We start from the raw sequence: 20,909 nt of genomic DNA, 5'->3' as shown, positions 1-20,909 counted from the left end.
GAGGATGCGTTTGGTGCGGGTTTTCATAGTTGAATACAACAACCCAAAGTCGTCGCAATATCAAGAACTGGCTGCCAATGTCACAGCTGAGGTAAATCTCATGAAAATACGTCATTTCAATTCAATAGGAAAATCTTTTGACGTAGATTTTTACAAGAATTCATGTTTTCATATGTTCTTTGTGCAATAATCATTCCATTTTTTCCTCATCTCTTTTAGCTGAATCGGGGATACAGGATGCGATACCCTTTCACTTTCCTGAGATGCATAATTATTGGATTTTGGTAAGTGATCCGTGACCGGAGATTTAGGTTCATGCTGGCTCTTTCAATGTATTCATGCTCTATTGCTTGAGGATTAACAATCCATTAATGAATCTCTCATTTTCAGGCCTGGGTCAGTGGGTGTCACAACCAACTTGATATTCCAGAATGAGAGTGTAGTTCCAGACATCACCAGTGCAGCAGACTCATTAAAAACATCTTTAAATGAATCCCTGGTTTTCCTGAATGTTATCACTGGCAGTATTGTTGCAGGTTTGTACGGATCACAATCTCAATATTTTCATAATTTTCACATTTGGGAAAAAAAGAATGTTATGAATTTGATCAAAGTCAGTATATTGAAAATGTTGCAAGAATCAAACATCATGATAACTTTGTGGAAACAAATTGTAGAAATAAAATGTTTTTATTTTTTCCCACAATAGCTGAACCAAATGCCTCCAGTACTGTAACTCCTACAACTGTGGAGGCAACTAATTCCACAGTAGCTGCTACAACCACAAGTACAGCTGCAAGTACCAGTACAACAACACAAACAACTCAATCTGCCACAGTACTCACCACCAGCGGTGCTATGGCAAGGAGCAGACCTGTAGATATGGTCACTTTTCTACTACCAATCACTTTAGTCAACTTTCTGTACATTTTGATGTAGATCTTTTCAGACGTTCAAGGACCTTTCCTTCATATCAAATTGCAGAACCAAGAAAGAGTGTAAACATTCAAATGAATTAGGAAAAGAAAAATAACATACTTTTGAAAGGCATTCCTGTAACTAAAGGAATTTGTGCAACCAAATCAACAATGCAATGCTGCAAAACATGAAACAAGTAGAACATGTAATTAGACTTTCAGATTTAAATAATAAATTGTCATGAAAATGTTTTAAAACAATGTTTGATTTAACTATTCTATATTCAAAAATGTAAACACTTGAATTGCTGTCATGCTAATATTCTTAAATCGTTTTTATCACTATTCATATTTATAATTTATTTACACTTGATTTGATGTATGAACTGTTTAGAAAAAAAATTTAAATAATGATTTAGCATAGTCAATTTCTCAACATGAACTTTCTTAATTATAATTTATTATATATTATTTTCTTAAATATTTATTTAATTTAACTGGAAAACAGCAATAAGCCAGAAAAAATGTAACTTTCATGTACTTTCACGAGATGGCTTGTGGGTGGCAATTTGGGAGACCTGAAGCCATCAAAAAAAGAAGGTGACAAGATGTCAAAATTATGAGATGTAGAAGAATGTATAAGGAGGCGGTATGGGGGTGGCTGGTCCAGTGGCCACGGTTGTACACATTTTAAAATGAAATTAAAAAACAAATGTCACAAAGTTAAAAGTGTGTAGTGTCATTGCAGAGGAGTCCAACATTTTGTCAACTAAACTGTTATTTGTTTAAAAATAAATATTTGTAATGTATTCACATAAAACCGATTGGGAACGCAATGAAATGAAAAAGATGTAAGTCCGATAAACAGTTTGTTGTGGCTGTAGGGAAACAACTAAACATTACAAATAAGGATAAAATACACATTGAAGTATTTGTTGATTCATTTTATAGTCAAAGTAATTCACTGTGAAATAATGTATTTTCTATTTCCTTTCAAGATTCCTGTCATGACAACAACAACAACACAGGCTCAAACAACCACAGGGGCTACCACAACAACTACTGTCCCTACAACTACCACAGAGGCTCCAACAACAACCACAGCTTCTCCCACTACAACCTCTGCTAACCCAACAACTACAACAGAGGCTCCAACAACAACCACAGCTTCTCCCACTACAACCACAGATGCTCCAACAACAACCACAGCTTCTCCCACTCCAACCACAGCCGCTCATACTACAACCAGAGATCCCCCCACAACTAAAACAGAGGCTCCAACAACTGAAGCTGCTCCTACTACAACCAGAGCTGCACCTACAACCACGACACAGGCTCCAACAACAACCACATCTCCTCCCACTACTACCACAGCTGCTCCCACTACAACCTCTGCTAACCCAACAACTACAACAGAGGCTCCTAAAACAACCACAGCTTCTCCCACTACTACTATTACAGCTGCTCCAACTACAACCACTGATTCTCCCACTACAACCACAGCTGCTCCCACTACAGCCACAGCTGCTACCACTAAAACCACAGCTTCTCCAACTTCTACCATAGCTGCCCCAACAACAACCACACCTGTTCCCACTACAACCACAGCTTCTTCCATTGCAACCAGAGCTGCTCCCACTACAACCACAGCTGCCCCTACAACTACCACAGAGGCTCCAAAAACAACCACAGCTGTTCCCACTACAACCACAGCTTCTCCCACTACAACCACAGCTGCTCCCACTACAACCACAGCTGCCCCTACAACTACCACAGAGGCTCCAACAACAACCACAGCTGCTCCCACTACAACCACAGCTTCTCCAACTACAACCACAGCTGCTCCCACTACAACCACAGCTGCCCCTACAACAACCACAGCTGCTCTCACTACAACCACAGCTGCTCTCACTACAACCACAGCATCTCCAACTACAACAACAGCTGCTCCCACTACAACCACAGCTGCACCATCAACTACCACAGAGGCTCCAACAACAACAACAGCTGCTCTCACTACAACCACAGCTGCTCCCTTTACAACCAAAGCATCTCCAACTACAACAACAGTTGCTCCCACTACAACCACAGCTGCACCATCAACTACCACAGAGGCTCCAACAACAACCACAGCTGCTCTTACTACAACCACAGCTGCTCCCACTACAACCACAGCATCTCCAACTACAACCACAGCTGCTCCCACTACAACCACAGCTGTCCCAACAACTACCACAGAGGCTGCAACAACAACCACAGCTGCTCCCACTACAACCACAGCTGTCCCTACAACTACCACAGAGGCTCCAACAACAACAACAGCTGCTCCCACTACAACCACAGCTTCTCCAACTACAACCACAGCTGTTCCCACTACAACCACAGCTTCTCCCACTACAACCACAGCTGCTCCCACTACAACCACACCTGCCCCTACAACTACCACAGAGGCTCCAACAACAACCTCAGCTGCTCCCACAACAACCACAGCTTCTCCAACTACAACCACAGCTTCTCCAACTACAACCACAGCTGCTCCCACACCAACAACAGCTGCCCCTACAACTACCACAGAGGCTGCAACAACAACCAAAGCTGCTCCCACTACAACCACAGCTGTCCCTACAACTACCACAGAGGCTCCAACAACAACACCAGCTGCTCCCACTACAACCACAGCTGCTCCCACGACAACCACAGCTGTTCCCACTACAACCACAGCTTCTCCCACTACAAGCACAGCTGCTCCCACTACAACCATACCTGCCCCTACAACTACCACAGAGGCTCCAACAACAACCTCAGCTGGTCCCAATACAACCACAGCTTCTCCCACTACAACCACAGCTTCTCCAACTACAACCACAGCTGCTCCCACTACAACCACAGCTGCCCCTACAACTACCACAGAGGCTCCAACAACAACCACAGCTGCTCTCACTACAACCACAGCTTCTCCAACTACAACCACAGCTGTTCCCACTACAACCACAGCTTCTCCCACTACAACCACAGCTGCTCCCACTACAACAACACCTGCCCCTACAACTACAACAGAGGCTCCAACAACAACCTCAGCTGCTCCCACAACAACCACAGCTTCTCCAACTACAACCACAGCTTCTCCAACTACAACCACAGCTGCTCCCACACCAACCACAGCTGCCCCTACAACTACCACAGAAGCTCCAACAACAACCACAGCTGCTCTCACTACAACCACAGCTGCTCCCACTACAACCACAGCATCTCCAACTACAACAACAGCTGCTCCCACTACAACCACAGCTGTCCCAACAACTACCACAGAGGCTGCAACAACAACCACAGCTGCTCCCACTACAACCACAGCTGTCCCTACAACTACCACAGAGGCTCCAACAACAACACCAGCTGCTCCCACTACAACCACAGCTGCTCCCACGACAACCACAGCTGTTCCCACTACAACCACAGCTTCTCCCACTACAAGCACAGCTGCTCCCACTACAACCACACCTGCCCCTACAACTACCACAGAGGCTCCAACAACAACCTCAGCTGCTCCCACTACAACCACAGCTTCTCCCACTACAACCACAGCTTCTCCAACTACAACCACAGCTGCTCCCACTACAACCACAGCTGCCCCTACAACTACCACAGAGGCTCCAACAACAACCACAGCTGCTCTCACTACAACCACAGCTGCTCGCACTACAACCACAGCATCTCCAACTACAACAACAGCTGCTCCCACTACAACCACAGCTGCACCATCAACTACCACAGAGGCTCCAACAACAACCACAGCTGCTCTCACTACAACCACAGCTGCTCCCACTACAACCACAGCATCTCCAACTACAACAACAGTTGCTCCCACTACAACCACAGCTGCTCCCACTACAACCACAGCTGCTACCACTAAAACCACAGCTTCTCCAACTTCTACCATAGCTGCCCCAACAACAACCACAGCTGTTCCCACTACAACCACAGCTTCTTCCATTGCAACCAGAGATGCTCCCACTACAACCACAACTGCCCCTACAACTACCACAGAGGCTCCAACAACAACCACAGCTGCTCCCACTACAACCACAGCTGCACCAACAACAACCACAGCTGTTCCCACTGCAACCACAGCTTCTCCCTCTACAACCACAGCTGCTCCCACTACAACCACAGCTGCCCCTACAACTACCACAGAGGCTCCAACAACAACCACAGCTGCTCCCACTACAAACACAGCTTCTCCAACTACAACCACAGCTGCTCCCACTACAACCACAGTTGCACCATCACATACCACAGAGGCTCCAACAACAACCACAGCTGCTCTCACTACAACCACAGCTGCTCCCACTACAACCACAGCATCTCCAACTACAACAACAGTTGCTCCCACTACAACCACAGCTGCACCATCAACTACCACAGAGGCTCCAACAACAACCACAGCTGCTCTCACTACAACCACAGCTGCTCCCACTACAACCACAGCATCTCCAACTACAACAACAGTTGCTCCCACTACAACCACAGCTTTACCATCAACTACCATAGAGGCTCCAACAACAACCACAGCTGCTCTCACTACAACCACAGCTGCTCCCACTACAACCACAGCTGTCCCAACAACTACCACAGAGGCTGCAACAACAACCACAGCTGCTCCCACTACAACCACAGCTGTCCCTACAACTACCACAGAGGCTCCAACAACAACACCAGCTGCTCCCACTACAACCACAGCTTCTACAACTACAACCACAGCTGTTCCCAATACAACCACAGCTTCTCCCATTACAACCACAGCTAATCCCACTACAACCACACCTGCCCCTACAACTACCAAAGAGTCTCCGACTACAACCACAGCTTCTCCCACTACTACCACAGCTGCTCCCACTACAAACACAGCTGCCCCTACATCTACCACAGAGGCTCCGACAACAACCACAGCTTCTCCGACTACAACCACAGCTTCACCTACAACTACCACAGAGGCCCCAACAACAACCACAGTTGCTCTCACTACAACCACAGCTGCACCAATAACAACCACAGAGGCTCCAACAACAACCACAGCTGCTCTCACTACAACCACAGCTGCTCCCACTACAACCACAGCATCTCCAACTACAACAACAGTTGCTCCCACTACAACCACAGCTGCTCCCACTACAACCACAGCTGCTACCACTAAAACCACAGCTTCTCCAACTTCTACCATAGCTGCCCCAACAACAACCACAGCTGTTCCCACTACAACCACAGCTTCTTCCATTGCAACCAGAGATGCTCCCACTACAACCACAGCTGCCCCTACAACTACCACAGAGGCTCCAACAACAACCACAGCTGCTCCCACTACAACCACAGCTGCACCAACAACAACCACAGCTGTTCCCACTGCAACCACAGCTTCTCCCTCTACAACCACAGCTGCTCCCACTATAACCACAGCTGCCCCTACAACTACCACAGAGGCTCCAACAACAACCACAGCTGCTCCCACTACAAACACAGCTTCTCCAACTACAACCACAGCTGCTCCCACTACAACCACAGTTGCACCATCACATACCACAGAGGCTCCAACAACAACCACAGCTGCTCTCACTACAACCACAGCTGCTCCCACTACAACCACAGCATCTCCAACTACAACAACAGTTGCTCCCACTACAACCACAGCTGCACCATCAACTACCACAGAGGCTCCAACAACAACCACAGCTGCTCTCACTACAACCACAGCTGCTCCCACTACAACCACAGCATCTCCAACTACAACAACAGTTGCTCCCACTACAACCACAGCTTTACCATCAACTACCATAGAGGCTCCAACAACAACCACAGCTGCTCTCACTACAACCACAGCTGCTCCCACTACAACCACAGCTGTCCCAACAACTACCACAGAGGCTGCAACAACAACCACAGCTGCTCCCACTACAACCACAGCTGTCCCTACAACTACCACAGAGGCTCCAACAACAACACCAGCTGCTCCCAATACAACCACAGCTTCTACAACTACAACCACAGCTGTTCCCAATACAACCACAGCTTCTCCCATTACAACCACAGCTAATCCCACTACAACCACACCTGCCCCTACAACTACCAAAGAGTCTCCGACTACAACCACAGCTTCTCCCACTACTACCACAGCTGCTCCCACTACAAACACAGCTGCCCCTACATCTACCACAGAGGCTCCGACAACAACCACAGCTTCTCCGACTACAACCACAGCTTCACCTACAACTACCATAGAGGCCCCAACAACAACCACAGTTGCTCTCACTACAACCACAGCTGCACCAATAACAACCACAGAGGCTCCAACAACAACCACAGCTGCTCTCACTACAACCACAGCTGCTCCCACTACAACCACAGCATCTCCAACTACAACAACAGTTGCTCCCACTACAACCACAGCTGCTCCCACTACAACCACAGCTGCTACCACTAAAACCACAGCTTCTCCAACTTCTACCATAGCTGCTCCAACAACAACCACAGCTGTTCCCACTACAACCACAGCTTCTTCCATTGCAACCAGAGATGCTCCCACTACAACCACAGCTGCCCCTACAACTACCACAGAGGCTCCAACAACAACCACAGCTGCTCCCACTACAACCACAGCTGCACCAACAACAACCACAGCTGTTCCCACTGCAACCACAGCTTCTCCCTCTACAACCACAGCTGCTCCCACTACAACCACAGCTGCCCCTACAACTACCACAGAGGCTCCAACAACAACCACAGCTGCTCCCACTACAAACACAGCTTCTCCAACTACAACCACAGCTGCTCCCACTACAACCACAGTTGCACCATCACATACCACAGAGGCTCCAACAACAACCACAGCTGCTCTCACTACAACCACAGCTGCTCCCACTACAACCACAGCATCTCCAACTACAACAACAGTTGCTCCCACTACAACCACAGCTGCACCATCAACTACCACAGAGGCTCCAACAACAACCACAGCTGCTCTCACTACAACCACAGCTGCTCCCACTACAACCACAGCATCTCCAACTACAACAACAGTTGCTCCCACTACAACCACAGCTTTACCATCAACTACCATAGAGGCTCCAACAACAACCACAGCTGCTCTCACTACAACCACAGCTGCTCCCACTACAACCACAGCTGTCCCAACAACTACCACAGAGGCTGCAACAACAACCACAGCTGCTCCCACTACAACCACAGCTGTCCCTACAACTACCACAGAGGCTCCAACAACAACACCAGCTGCTCCCACTACAACCACAGCTTCTACAACTACAACCACAGCTGTTCCCAATACAACCACAGCTTCTCCCATTACAACCACAGCTAATCCCACTACAACCACACCTGCCCCTACAACTACCAAAGAGTCTCCGACTACAACCACAGCTTCTCCCACTACTACCACAGCTGCTCCCACTACAAACACAGCTGCCCCTACATCTACCACAGAGGCTCCGACAACAACCACAGCTTCTCCGACTACAACCACAGCTTCACCTACAACTACCACAGAGGCCCCAACAACAACCACAGTTGCTCTCACTACAACCACAGCTGCACCAATAACAACCATAGCTGTTCCAACTACAACCACAGCTTCTCCCACTACAACCACAGCTGCCCCTACAACTACCAAAGAGGCTCCAACAACAACCACAGCTGCTCCCACTACAACCACAGCTTCTCCAACTACAACCACAGCTGCACCCACTACAACCAACGCTTCCCCTACAACTACCAAAGAGTCTCCGACTACAACCACAGCTTCTCCCACTACTACCACAGCTGCTCCCACTACAAACACAGCTGCCCCTACAACTACCACAGCGGCTCCGACAAGAACCACAGCTGCTCCCACTACAACCACAGCTGCCCCTACAACTACCATAGAGGCTCGAACAACAACCACAGCTGCTCTCACTACAACCACAGCTGCTCTCACTACAACCACAGCTTCTACCACTACAACCACAGCTGCCTCTACAACTACCACAGAGGCTCCAAAAACAACCACAGCTGCTCCCACTACAACCACAGCTGCCCCTACAACTACCACAGAGGCTCCGAAGACAACCACAGCTGCTCCCACTACAACCACAGCTGCCCCTACAACTACCACAGAGGCTCCAACAACAACCACAGCTGCTCCCACTACAACTACAGCTGCCCCTACAACTACCACAGAGGCTCCAACAACAACCACAGCTGCTCTCACTACAAGCACAGCTGCTCCCACTACCAACCCAGCTTCTTTAACTACAACCACAGCTGCTCCCACTACAACCACAGCTGCACCAACAACAACCAAAGAGGCTCCAACAACAACCACAGCTGCTCACACTACAACCACAGCTTCTCCAACAACAACCACAGCTTCTCCCACTACAGACAACGCTGCCCCTACAACTACCAAAGAGTCTCCAACAACAACCACAGCTGCTCTCACTACAACCACAGCTGCCCCTACAACTACCAAAGAGGCTCCGAAGACAACCACAGCTGCTCCCACTACAACCACAGCTGCCCCTACAACTACCACAGAGGCTCCAACAACAACCACAGCTGCTCTCACTACAACCACAGCTGCTCCCACTACAACCACAGCTGCCCCTACAACTACCACAGAGGCTCCAACAACAACCACAGCTGCTCCCACTACAACCACAGCTGCCCCTACAACGACCACAGAGGCTCCGACAACAACCAAAGCTGCTCCCACTACAACCACAGCTGCCCCTACAACAACCACAGAGGCTCCAACAACAACCACAGCTGCTCTCACTACAAGCACAGCTGCTCCCACTACAACCACAGCTTATTTAACTACAACCACAGCTGCTCCCACTACAACCACAGCTGCACCAACAACAACCAAAGAGGCTCCAACAACAACCACAGCTGCTCCCACTACAACCACAGCTTCTCCAACTACAACCACAGCTGCTCCCACTACAACCAACGCTGCCCCTATAACTACCAAAGAGTCTCCAACAACAACCACAGCTTCTCTCACTACTACCACAGCTGCTCCCACTACAAACACAGCTGCCCCTACAACTACCACAGAGGCTCCAACAACAACCACAGCTGCTCTCACTACAACCACAGCTTCTCCCACAACAACCACAGCTGCACCTACAACTACCACAGAGGCTCCAACAACACCCACAGCTGCTCCCACTACAACCACAGCTGCCCCTACAACTACCACAGAGGCTCCGACAACAACCACAGCTGCTCCCACTACAACCACAGCTGCCCCTACAACTACCACAGAGGCTCCAACAACAACCACAGCTGCTCCCACTACAACTACAGCTGCCCCTACAACTACTACTGAGGCTCCAACAACAACCACAGCTGCTCTCACTACAAGCACAGCTGCTCCCACTACAACCACAGCTTCTCCAACTACAACCACAGCTGCTCCCACTACAACCACAGCTGCACCAACAACAACCATAGCTGTTACAACTACAACCACAGCTTCTCCCGCTACAACCACAGATGCTCCCACAACAACCACAGCTGTCCCAACAACTACCACAGAGGCTGCTACAACAACCACAACTGCTCCCACTACAACCACAGCTGCCACTACAACTACCAAAGAGTCTCCAACAACAACCACAGCTGCTCTCACTACAACCACAGCTGCCCCTACAACTACCACAGAGGCTCCAAAGACAACCACAGCTGCTCCCACTACAACCACAGCTGCCCCTACAACTACCACAGAGGCTCCAACAACAACCACAGCTGCTCCCACTACAACTACAGCTGCCCCTACAACTACCACAGAGGCTCCAACAACAACCACAGCTGCTCTCACTACAAGCACAGCTGCTCCCACTACAACCACAGCTGCCCCTACAACCACCACAGAGGCTCCAACAACAACCACAGGTGCTCCCACTACAACCACAGCTGCCCCTACAACGACCACAGAGGCTCCGACAACAACCACAGCTGCTCCCACTACAACCACAGCTGCCCCTACAACAACCACAGAGGCTCCAACAACAACCACAGCTGCTCCCACTACAACTACAGCTGCCCCTACAACTACCAAAGAGGCTCCAACAACAACCACAGCTGCTCTCACTACAAGCAGAGCTGCTCCCACTACAACCACAGCTTCTTTAACTACAACCACAGCTGCTCCCACTACAACCACAGCTGCACCAACAACAACCAAAGAGGCTCCAACAACAACCACAGCTGCTCCCACTACAACCACAGCTTCTCCAACTACAATCACAGCTGCTCCCACTACAACCAACGCTGCCCCTACAACTACCAAAGAGTCTCCAACAACAACCACAGCTGCTCTCACTACAACCACAGCTTCTCCCACGACTACCACAGCTGCTAGCACTACTAACACAGCTGCCCCTACAACTACCACAGAGGCTCCAACAACACCCACAGCTGCTCCCACTACAACTACAGCTGCCCCTACAACTACCACAGAGGCTCCAACAACAACCACAGCTGCTCTCACTACAAGCACAGCTGCTCCCACTACAACCACAGCTGCCCCTACAACCACCACAGAGGCTCCAACAACAACCACAGCTGCTCCCACTACAACCACAGCTGCCCCTACAACGACCACAGAGGCTCCGACAACAACCACAGCTGCTCCCACTACAACCACAGCTGCCCCTACAACAACCACAGAGGCTCCAACAACAACCACAGCTGCTCCCACTACAACTACAGCTGCCCCTACAACTACCAAAGAGGCTCCAACAACAACCACAGCTGCTCTCACTACAAGCAGAGCTGCTCCCACTACAACCACAGCTTCTTTAACTACAACCACAGCTGCTCCCACTACAACCACAGCTGCACCAACAACAACCAAAGAGGCTCCAACAACAACCACAGCTGCTCCCACTACAACCACAGCTTCTCCAACTACAATCACAGCTGCTCCCACTACAACCAACGCTGCCCCTACAACTACCAAAGAGTCTCCAACAACAACCACAGCTGCTCTCACTACAACCACAGCTTCTCCCACGACTACCACAGCTGCTAGCACTACTAACACAGCTGCCCCTACAACTACCACAGAGGCTCCAACAACACCCACAGCTGCTCCCACTACAACCACAGCTGGCCCTACAACTACCACAGAGGCTCCGACAACAACCACAGCTGCTCCCACTACAACCACAGCTGCCCCTACAACTACCACAGAGGCTCCAACAACAACCACAGCTGCTCCCACTACAACTACAGCTACCCCTACAACTACCACTGAGGCTCCAACAACAACCACAGCTGCTCTCACTACAAGCACAGCTGCTCCCACTACAACCACAGCTTCTCCAACTACAACCACAGCTGCTCCCACTACAACCACAGCTGCACCAACAACAACCATAGCTGTTACAACTACACCCACAGCTTCTCCCGCTACAACCACAGATGCTCCCACAACAACCACAGCTGTCCCAACAACTAGCACAGAGGCTGCAACAACAACCACAACTGCTCCCACTACAACCACAGCTGCCACTACAACTACCAAAGAGGCTCCAACAACAACCACAGCTGCTCCGACTACAACCACAGCTTCTCCAACTACAACCACAGCTACTCCCACTACAACCAACGCTGCCCCTACAACTACCAAAGAGTCTCCAACAATAACCACAGCTTCTCCAACTACTACCATAGCTGCTCCCACTACAGACACAGCTGCCCCTACAACTACCACAGAGGCTCCGACAACAATCACAGCTGCTCCCACCACAACCACAGCTGCCCCTACAACTACCACAGAGGCTCCAACAACAACCACAGCTGCTCCCACTACAACCACAGCTTTTCCAACTTCAACCACGGCTTCTCTCACTACAACCACAGCTGCACCAACAACAACCACAGCTGTTTCCAATACAACCACAGCTTCTCCCACTGCAACCACAGCTGCTCCCACTACAACCACAAGTGAACCAACAACAACCACAGCTTCTCCCACTACAACTACAGCTGCTCCCACTACAACCACAGCTGTCCCAACAACTACCACAGAGGCTGCAACAACCACAGCTGCTCCCACTACAACCACAGCTTCTCCAACTACAACCACAGCCACTCCCACAACAATAACAGCTGTTCCCACTACAACCACAGCTTCTCCCACTGCAACCACAGCTGCTCCCACTACAACCACAGGTGAACCAACAACAACCACAGCTTCTCCCACTACAACTACAGCTGCTCCCACTACAACCACAGCTGTCCCAACAACTACCACAGAGGCTGCAACAACCACAGCTGCTCCCACTACAACCACAGCTTCTCCAACTACAACCACAGCCACTCCCACAACAATAACAGCTGTTCCCACTACAACCACAGCTTCTCCCACTACAACCACAGCTGCCCCTACAACTACCACAGAGGCTCCAACAACAACCACAGCTGCTCCCACTACAACCACAGCTTCTCCAACTACAACCACAGCTGCTCCCACTACAACCACATCTGCACCAACAACAACCACAGCTGTTCCCACTACAACCACAGATTCTCCCACTACAACCACAGCTGCTCCCACTACAACCACAGTTGCCCCTACAACTACCACAGAGGCTCCAACAAGAACCACAGCTGCTCCCGCTACAACCACAGCTTCTCCAACTACAACCACATCTGCTCCCACTACAACCACAGCTGCACCAACAACATCCATAGCTGCTCCCACTACAACAACAGCTGCCCCTACAACTACCACAGAGGCTCCAACACCAACCACAGCTACTCCCACTTCAACCACAGCTGCACCAACAACAACCACAGCTGTCCCAACAACTACCACAGAGGCTGCAACAACAACCACAGCTGCTCCCACTACAACAACAGCTGCCCCTACAACTACCACAGAGGCTCTAACACCAACCACAGCTACTCCCACTTCAACCACAGCTGCACCAACAACAACCACAGCTGTCCCAACAACTACCACAGAGGCTGCAACAACAACCACAGCTGCTCCCACTACAACCACAGCTGCCCCTACAACTACCAAAGAGGCTCCAACAACAACCACAGCTGCTCCCACTACAACCACAGCTTCTCCAAATACAACCACAGCTGCTCCCACTACAAACACAGCTGCTCCCACTAAAACCACAGCTGTCCCTACAACTACCACAGAGGCTCCGACAACAACCACAGCTGCTTTCACTACAACCACAGCTGCCCCTACAACTACCACAGCTTCTCCAACAACAACCACAGCTGCTCTCACTACAACCACTGCTTCTCCCACTACAACTACAGCTGCCCCTACAACTACCACAGAGGCTCCAACAACAACCACAGCTGCTCCCACTACAACCACAGCTGCCCCTACAACTACCACAGAGGCTCCGACAACAACCACAGATTCTCCCACTACAACCACTGCTGCCCCTACAACTACCACAGAGGCTCCAACAACAACCACAGTTGCTCCCACTACAACTACAGCTGCCCCTACAACTACCACAGAGGCTCCAACAACAAACACAGCTGCTCTCACTACAAGCACAGCTGCTCCCACTACAACCACAGCTTCTCCAACTACAACCACAGCTGCTCCCACTACAACCACAGCTGCACCAACAACAACCATAGCTGTTCCAACTACAACCATAGCTGTTCCAACTACAACCACAGCTTCTCCCACTACAACCACAGCTGCTCCCACAACAACCGTAGCTGTCCCAACAACTACCACAGAGGCTGCAACAACAACCACAACTGCTCCCACTACAACCACAGCTGCCCCTACAACTACCAAAGAGGCTCCAACAACAACCACAGCTGCTCCCACTACAACCACAGCTTCTCCAACTACAACCACTGCTGCTCCCTCTACAACCAACGCTGCCCCTACAACTACCAAAGAGTCTCCAACAACAACCACAACTTCTCCCACTACTACCGCAGCTGCTCCCACTACAAACACAGCTGCCCCTACAACTACCAGAGAGGCTCCAACAACAACCACAGCTGCTCCCACTACAACCACAGCTGCCCCTACAATTCCCAACGAGAATCCAACCACAACTACAGCTGCTCTCACTACAACCACAGCTTCTCCCACTACAACCACAGCTGCCCCTACAACTACCACAGAGGCTCCAACAACAGCCACAGCTGCTCCCACTACAACCACAGCTTCCCCTACAACTACCACAGAGGCTCCGACAACAACCACAGCTGCTCCCACTACAACCACAGCTGCCCCTACAACTACCACAGAGGCTCCAACAACAACCACAGCTGCTCCCACTACAACCACAGCTAACCCTACAACTACCACAGAGGCTCCGACAACAACCACTGCTGCTTTCACTACAACCACAGCTGCCCCTACAACTACCACAGCTTCTCCAACAACAACCACAGCTGCTCTCACTACAACCACTGCTTCTCCCACTACAACCACAGCTGCCCCTACAACTACCACAGAGGCTCCAACAACAACCACAGCTGCTCCCACTACAACCGCAGCTGCCCCTACAACTACCAGAGAGGCTCCAACAACAACCACAGTTTCTCCCACTACAACCACAGCTGCCCCTACAACTACCACAGAGGCTCCAACAACAACCACAGCTGCTCCCACTACAACTACAGCTGCCACTACAACTACCACAGAGGCTCCAACAACAAACACAGCTGCTCTCACTACAAGCACAGCTGCTCCCACTAAAACCACAGCTTCTCCAACTACAACCACAGCTGCTCCCACTTCAACCACAGCTGCACCAACAACAACCATAGCTGTTCCAACTACAACCACAGCTTCTCCCACTACAACCACAGCTGCTCCCACAACAACCACAGCTGTCCCAACAACTACCACAGAGGCTGCAACAACAACCACAACTGCTCCCACTACAACCAACGCTGCCCCTACAACTACCAAAGAGTCTCCAACAACAACCACAACTTCTCCCACTACTACCAAAGCTGCTCCCACTACAAACACAGCTGCCCCTACAACTACCACAGAGGCTCCAACAACAACCACAGCTGCTCCCACTACAACCACAGCTGCCCCTACAACTCCCAACGAGGCTCCAACAACAACCACAGCTGCTCCCACTACAACCTCAGCTGCCCCTACAACTACCACAGAGGCTCCAACAACAACCACAGCTGCTCTCACTACAACCACAGCTTCTCCCACTACAACCACAGCTGCCCCTACAACTACCACAGAGGCTCCAACAACAAACACAGCTGCTCTCACTACAAGCACAGCTGCTCCCACTACAACCACAGCTTCTGCAACTACAACCACAGCTGCTCCCACTACAACCACAGCTGCACCAACAACAACCATAGCTGTTCCAACTACAACCACAGCTTCTCCCACTACAACCACAGCTGTTCCCACTACAACCACAGCTTCTCCAACTACAACCAGAGCCTCTCCCACAACAACCACAGCTGTTCCCACTACAACCACAGTTTCACCCACTGCAACCACAGCTGCTCCCACTACAACCACAACTACCCCTACAACTACCACAGAGGCTCCAACAACAACCACAGCTGCTCACACTACAACCACAGCTTCTCCAACTACAACCACAGCTGCTCCCACTACAACCACATCTGCACCAACAACAACCACAGCTGTTCCCACTACAACCACAGATTCTCCCACTACAACCACAGCTGCTCCCACTACAACCAGAGTTGCCCCTACAACTACCACAGAGGCTCCAACAAGAACCACAGCTGCTCCCGCTACAACCACAGCTTCTCCAACTTCAACCACATCTGTTCCCACTACAACCACAGCTGCACCAACAACATCCATAGCTGCTCCCACTACAACAACAGCTGCCCCTACAACTACCACAGAGGCTCCAACACCAACCACAGCTACTCCCACTTCAACCACAGCTGCACCAACAACAACCACAGCTGTCCCAACAACTACCACAGAGGCTGCAACAACAACCACAGCTGCTCCCACTACAACAACAGCTGCCCCTACAACTACCACAGAGGCTCCAACACCAACCACAGCTACTCCCGCTTCAACCACAGCTGCACCAACAACAACCACAGCTGTCCCAACAACTACCACAGAGGCTGCAACAACAACCACAGCTGCTCCCACTACAACCACAGTTGCCCCTACAACTACCAAAGAGGCTCCAACACCAACCACAGCTACTCCCACTTCAACCACAGCTGCACCAACAACAACCACAGCTGTCCCAACAACTACCACAGAGGCTGCAACAACAACCACAGCTGCTCCCACTACAACAACAGCTGCCCCTACAACTACCACAGAGGCTCCAACACCAACCACAGCTACTCCCACTTCAACCACAGCTGCACCAACAACAACCACAGCTGTCCCAACAACTACCACAGAGGCTGCAACAACAACCACAGCTGCTCCCACTACAACAACAGCTGCCCCTACAACTACCACAGAGGCTCCAACACCAACCACAGCTACTCCCGCTTCAACCACAGCTGCACCAACAACAACCACAGCTGTCCCAACAACTACCACAGAGGCTGCAACAACAACCACAGCTGCTCCCACTACAACCACAGCTGCCCCTACAACTACCAAAGAGGCTCCAACAATAACCACAGCTGCTCCCACTACAACCACAGCTTCTCCAACTACAACCACAGCTGATCCCACTACAAACACAGCTGCTCCCACTACAACCACAGCTGTCCCTACAATTACCACAGAAGCTCCAACAACAACCACAGCTGCTCCCAGTACACCCACAGCTTCTCCAACTACAACCACAGCTGCTCCCATTACTACCACAGCTGCTCCCACTACAACCACAGCTTCTCCAACTACAACCGCTGCTGCCCCTACATTTACATCTGGTGCACCTATAATCGTAACAGAGGCTCAAACAACAACAACAGCTGCTCCTATTACAACAACAGCCGCACCTACAACTACATCAGAGGCCCAAACAACAACAACGGCTGCTCCCACAACAACCACAGCTGCACCTAAAATTACCACAGAGGCTCTAACAACAACCACATCTACACCTACAACAGGTGCTCCCACAACAACCACAGCTGCACCTACAACCACAACAGGTGCTCCCACTACAACCATAGCTGCACCTAAAACCACATTAGGCATTCCCACTACAAACACAGCTGCACCTACAACTACCACAGCGGCTCCGACATCAACCACAGATTCTCCCACTACAACCACAGCTGCCCCTATATCTACATCAGTTACACCTATAATCCCTACAGAGTCTCAAACAACAACAACAGCTGCTCCCAGTACAACCACATCTGCACCTACAACTACAACAGAGTCTCCAACAAAGACAACAGCCACTCCTCCTACATCCACAGCTGCCCCTGCAACTACAGCAGGCGCTCCCACAACAACCACTGCTGCCCCAACAACTACTACAGAGGCTCCAACAACAACCGCCGCACCTACTACTACATCAGCTGCACCCATAACCACAACAGAGGCTCAAACAACAACAGCGGCTGCTCCCACTACAACCACATCTGCACCTACAATTACCACAGTCGCTCCAATAACATCCACAGATGCACCTACAACTACTACAGCTGCTCCCACTACAACCACAGCTTCTCCTATAATAACTACAGTGTCTTCAACAACAATAACAGCTGTTCAATCTACAAATGCTCCAACCATTTCAACTACCACAGGTATTACCACAATGAGAAGTTCATTAATATGAATCAGAACATCAGCTCCTGTCACTGTAATGCAGCTTACTCTTCCAAAAAAAGGCAATGTAATGTCGATGCTTTGCAAGAAGTTGGTCATTGAATTAAAATGTGTATTCAAACAAACATTTCTTTTTCACAGAACTGCCATCGTCTACCACAATTGCTTCCTCTACAAGCATCACAAGTTTGACATCATCCGCCATTCAAACCACTTCCGACAGCACTATGGCAAGAGAAAGACCCAAACTTGCGGTCACTTTACTATTTTTCACAAACTCTCTGTTTTCCCTCCCAATAATTAAAGTCCCAAATAATTTGTTTACATATTCATAAAATAATTCATATATATATGATGTTTCTTACTGTATATATATATATATATATATATATATATATATATATATATATATATATATATATATATATATATATATATATATATATATATATATATATACAGCCAGAAAGTACATGTATATACAAACAGAATATACAAAATATAGTTCAATTTAAAATGAATTACATATTATTAAAGACACTTACCATGATGTAATGTTTTCTAAGAAATATCGGTTGGCTTGTTAACTACAATTTACAATGAGTTGGCCCTGTATCTCAAATCGCACACTTTTCTTTTACTTTTAGTATATTGCTGTTGGCCATACAAAGTATGTACTGTTGCATTATGTATGCATGCAATTGGGGCAAAACTTCATAATAATATCACGCCTTGAACTTTGACAGCCTTGCTCATAAAATACATTTCTCAAAGTTGGTTACGCAAAATGTTAATGAAAAATGGTGGCGGCAAAACGTTCTTTTACTTGGAGATACATTTACATTTAGTCATTTAGTCATTTAGCAGACGCTCTTATCCAGAGCGACTTACAGTAAGTACAGGGACATTGTCCCCGAGGCAAGTAGGGTGAAGAGCCTTGCCCAAGGACACAATGTTTTTTGGCACAGCCGAGAATCAAAACAACAACTTTCTGAATAATAGCCTGACTCCCTAACCGCTCAGCCATCTGATAAAAAACCATGCATAGCTAACCATCCTGTTGGAGGACAATCAGCAGAGCATTGCTGCTGTTACTTTGGCGTATATGTAGTTCAGTTAATGTGACGTATCTTACACTGCGCAGAGCGCTGTTGGTCGGAGTAGCAAGAAAAGCACGCTGGTTTATATACGGTAAAATGCGACCAGATGCAGTAGGACATCATGTTTTTTTTCATCCACTCTGACAACATCAAGGCTACTTTGAGTGAAACATCTTCAAAGAGTCACATTATTGCTTCAAGGATTCTACATTTAATGTAAGGATGAATTACAATGTTTATGTTATGTTTATTCCAAGTCGAATGTGCCCTAACCAGATTGTGTATTGAAGGAGATTATTCCCTCAACACAGGCAAAGCCTAGTCTCTGTAAGGTTTTCTTGTAATCAGGCTTAATCACAAAATACTAAATACAATGTTAGAATGATATGCATGCATCAAAAGTAACATGAATACATGATTTGAACTCTTACATGTTAAACATAAGGTGATCAAATTATGTTCATTCAACAACTAATCTATCCAATCTTCTATTGTCTTTTACAGATCACTGGTTCACCAACTGTCAGTCAAGCATCTACAACATTTTCATCTACAACAGACACATCTTTAACAATGGCATCAACCATGGCTACTGCACACTCCACAATGGCAATCTCAACCCCAACCGTCACACTAAATACAAGTATCGCAACAGCCCCAACTTCTCTACCACATTCAACTACATCCACAACCACAACAGCTATACCTGCGACACAAACTTCTAGCACTACCAGATTAGCCACCACTAGCACAGTCGCATCGACAGACCCCCCTCAGAAAAATGAGGGTTACCTCTTTTTGAGGATGCGTTTGGTGCGGGTTTTCATAGTTGAATACAACAACCCAAAGTCGTCGCAATATCAAGAACTGGCTGCCAATGTCACAGCTGAGGTAAATCTCATCTAAAATCCGTTGTTTTCAATTCAATAGGAAAATCATTTGACAATGATTTTTCAATAATTCATGTTTTTATATGTTCTTTGTGCAATAATCATTCCATTTTTTCCTCATCTCTTTTAGCTGAATCGGGGATACAGGATGCGATACCCTTTCACTTTCCTGAGATGCATAATTATTGGATTTTGGTAAGTGATCCGTGACCGGAGA

At 48.9% G+C, this 20,909-nt stretch overlaps 1 protein-coding gene and 1 long non-coding RNA gene across 2 annotated transcripts; both read left to right on the top strand.

Moving 5' to 3' along the window:
• On the top strand, positions 1-1,646 carry LOC146236483 (uncharacterized). The gene is made up of 4 exons (XR_014740849.1): positions 1-91; positions 220-284; positions 391-536; positions 710-1,646. It is a non-coding gene; the product is annotated as an uncharacterized LOC146236483 (long non-coding RNA).
• A 111-nt stretch (positions 1,647-1,757) lies between these two features.
• On the top strand, positions 1,758-20,669 carry LOC146236482 (uncharacterized). Its single transcript, XM_084687014.1, has 4 exons — positions 1,758-1,768; positions 18,117-18,680; positions 18,844-18,932; positions 20,307-20,669. Exons 1-4 carry the CDS (start codon positions 1,758-1,760, stop codon positions 20,525-20,527), a joined length of 885 nt encoding a protein of 294 aa, XP_084543140.1. The 3' UTR covers positions 20,528-20,669.
• Positions 20,670-20,909: the final 240 nt, after the last annotated feature.

Source organism: Hypomesus nipponensis, chromosome 22 (genome assembly GCF_054491055.1).
Source record: "Hypomesus nipponensis isolate SF chromosome 22, ASM5449105v1, whole genome shotgun sequence".
NCBI classification, from domain to species: domain Eukaryota; kingdom Metazoa; phylum Chordata; class Actinopteri; order Osmeriformes; family Osmeridae; genus Hypomesus; species Hypomesus nipponensis.
The sequence above is the reverse complement of the archived record's forward strand: the minus strand, read 5'-3'. Positions and strand labels throughout refer to the sequence as shown.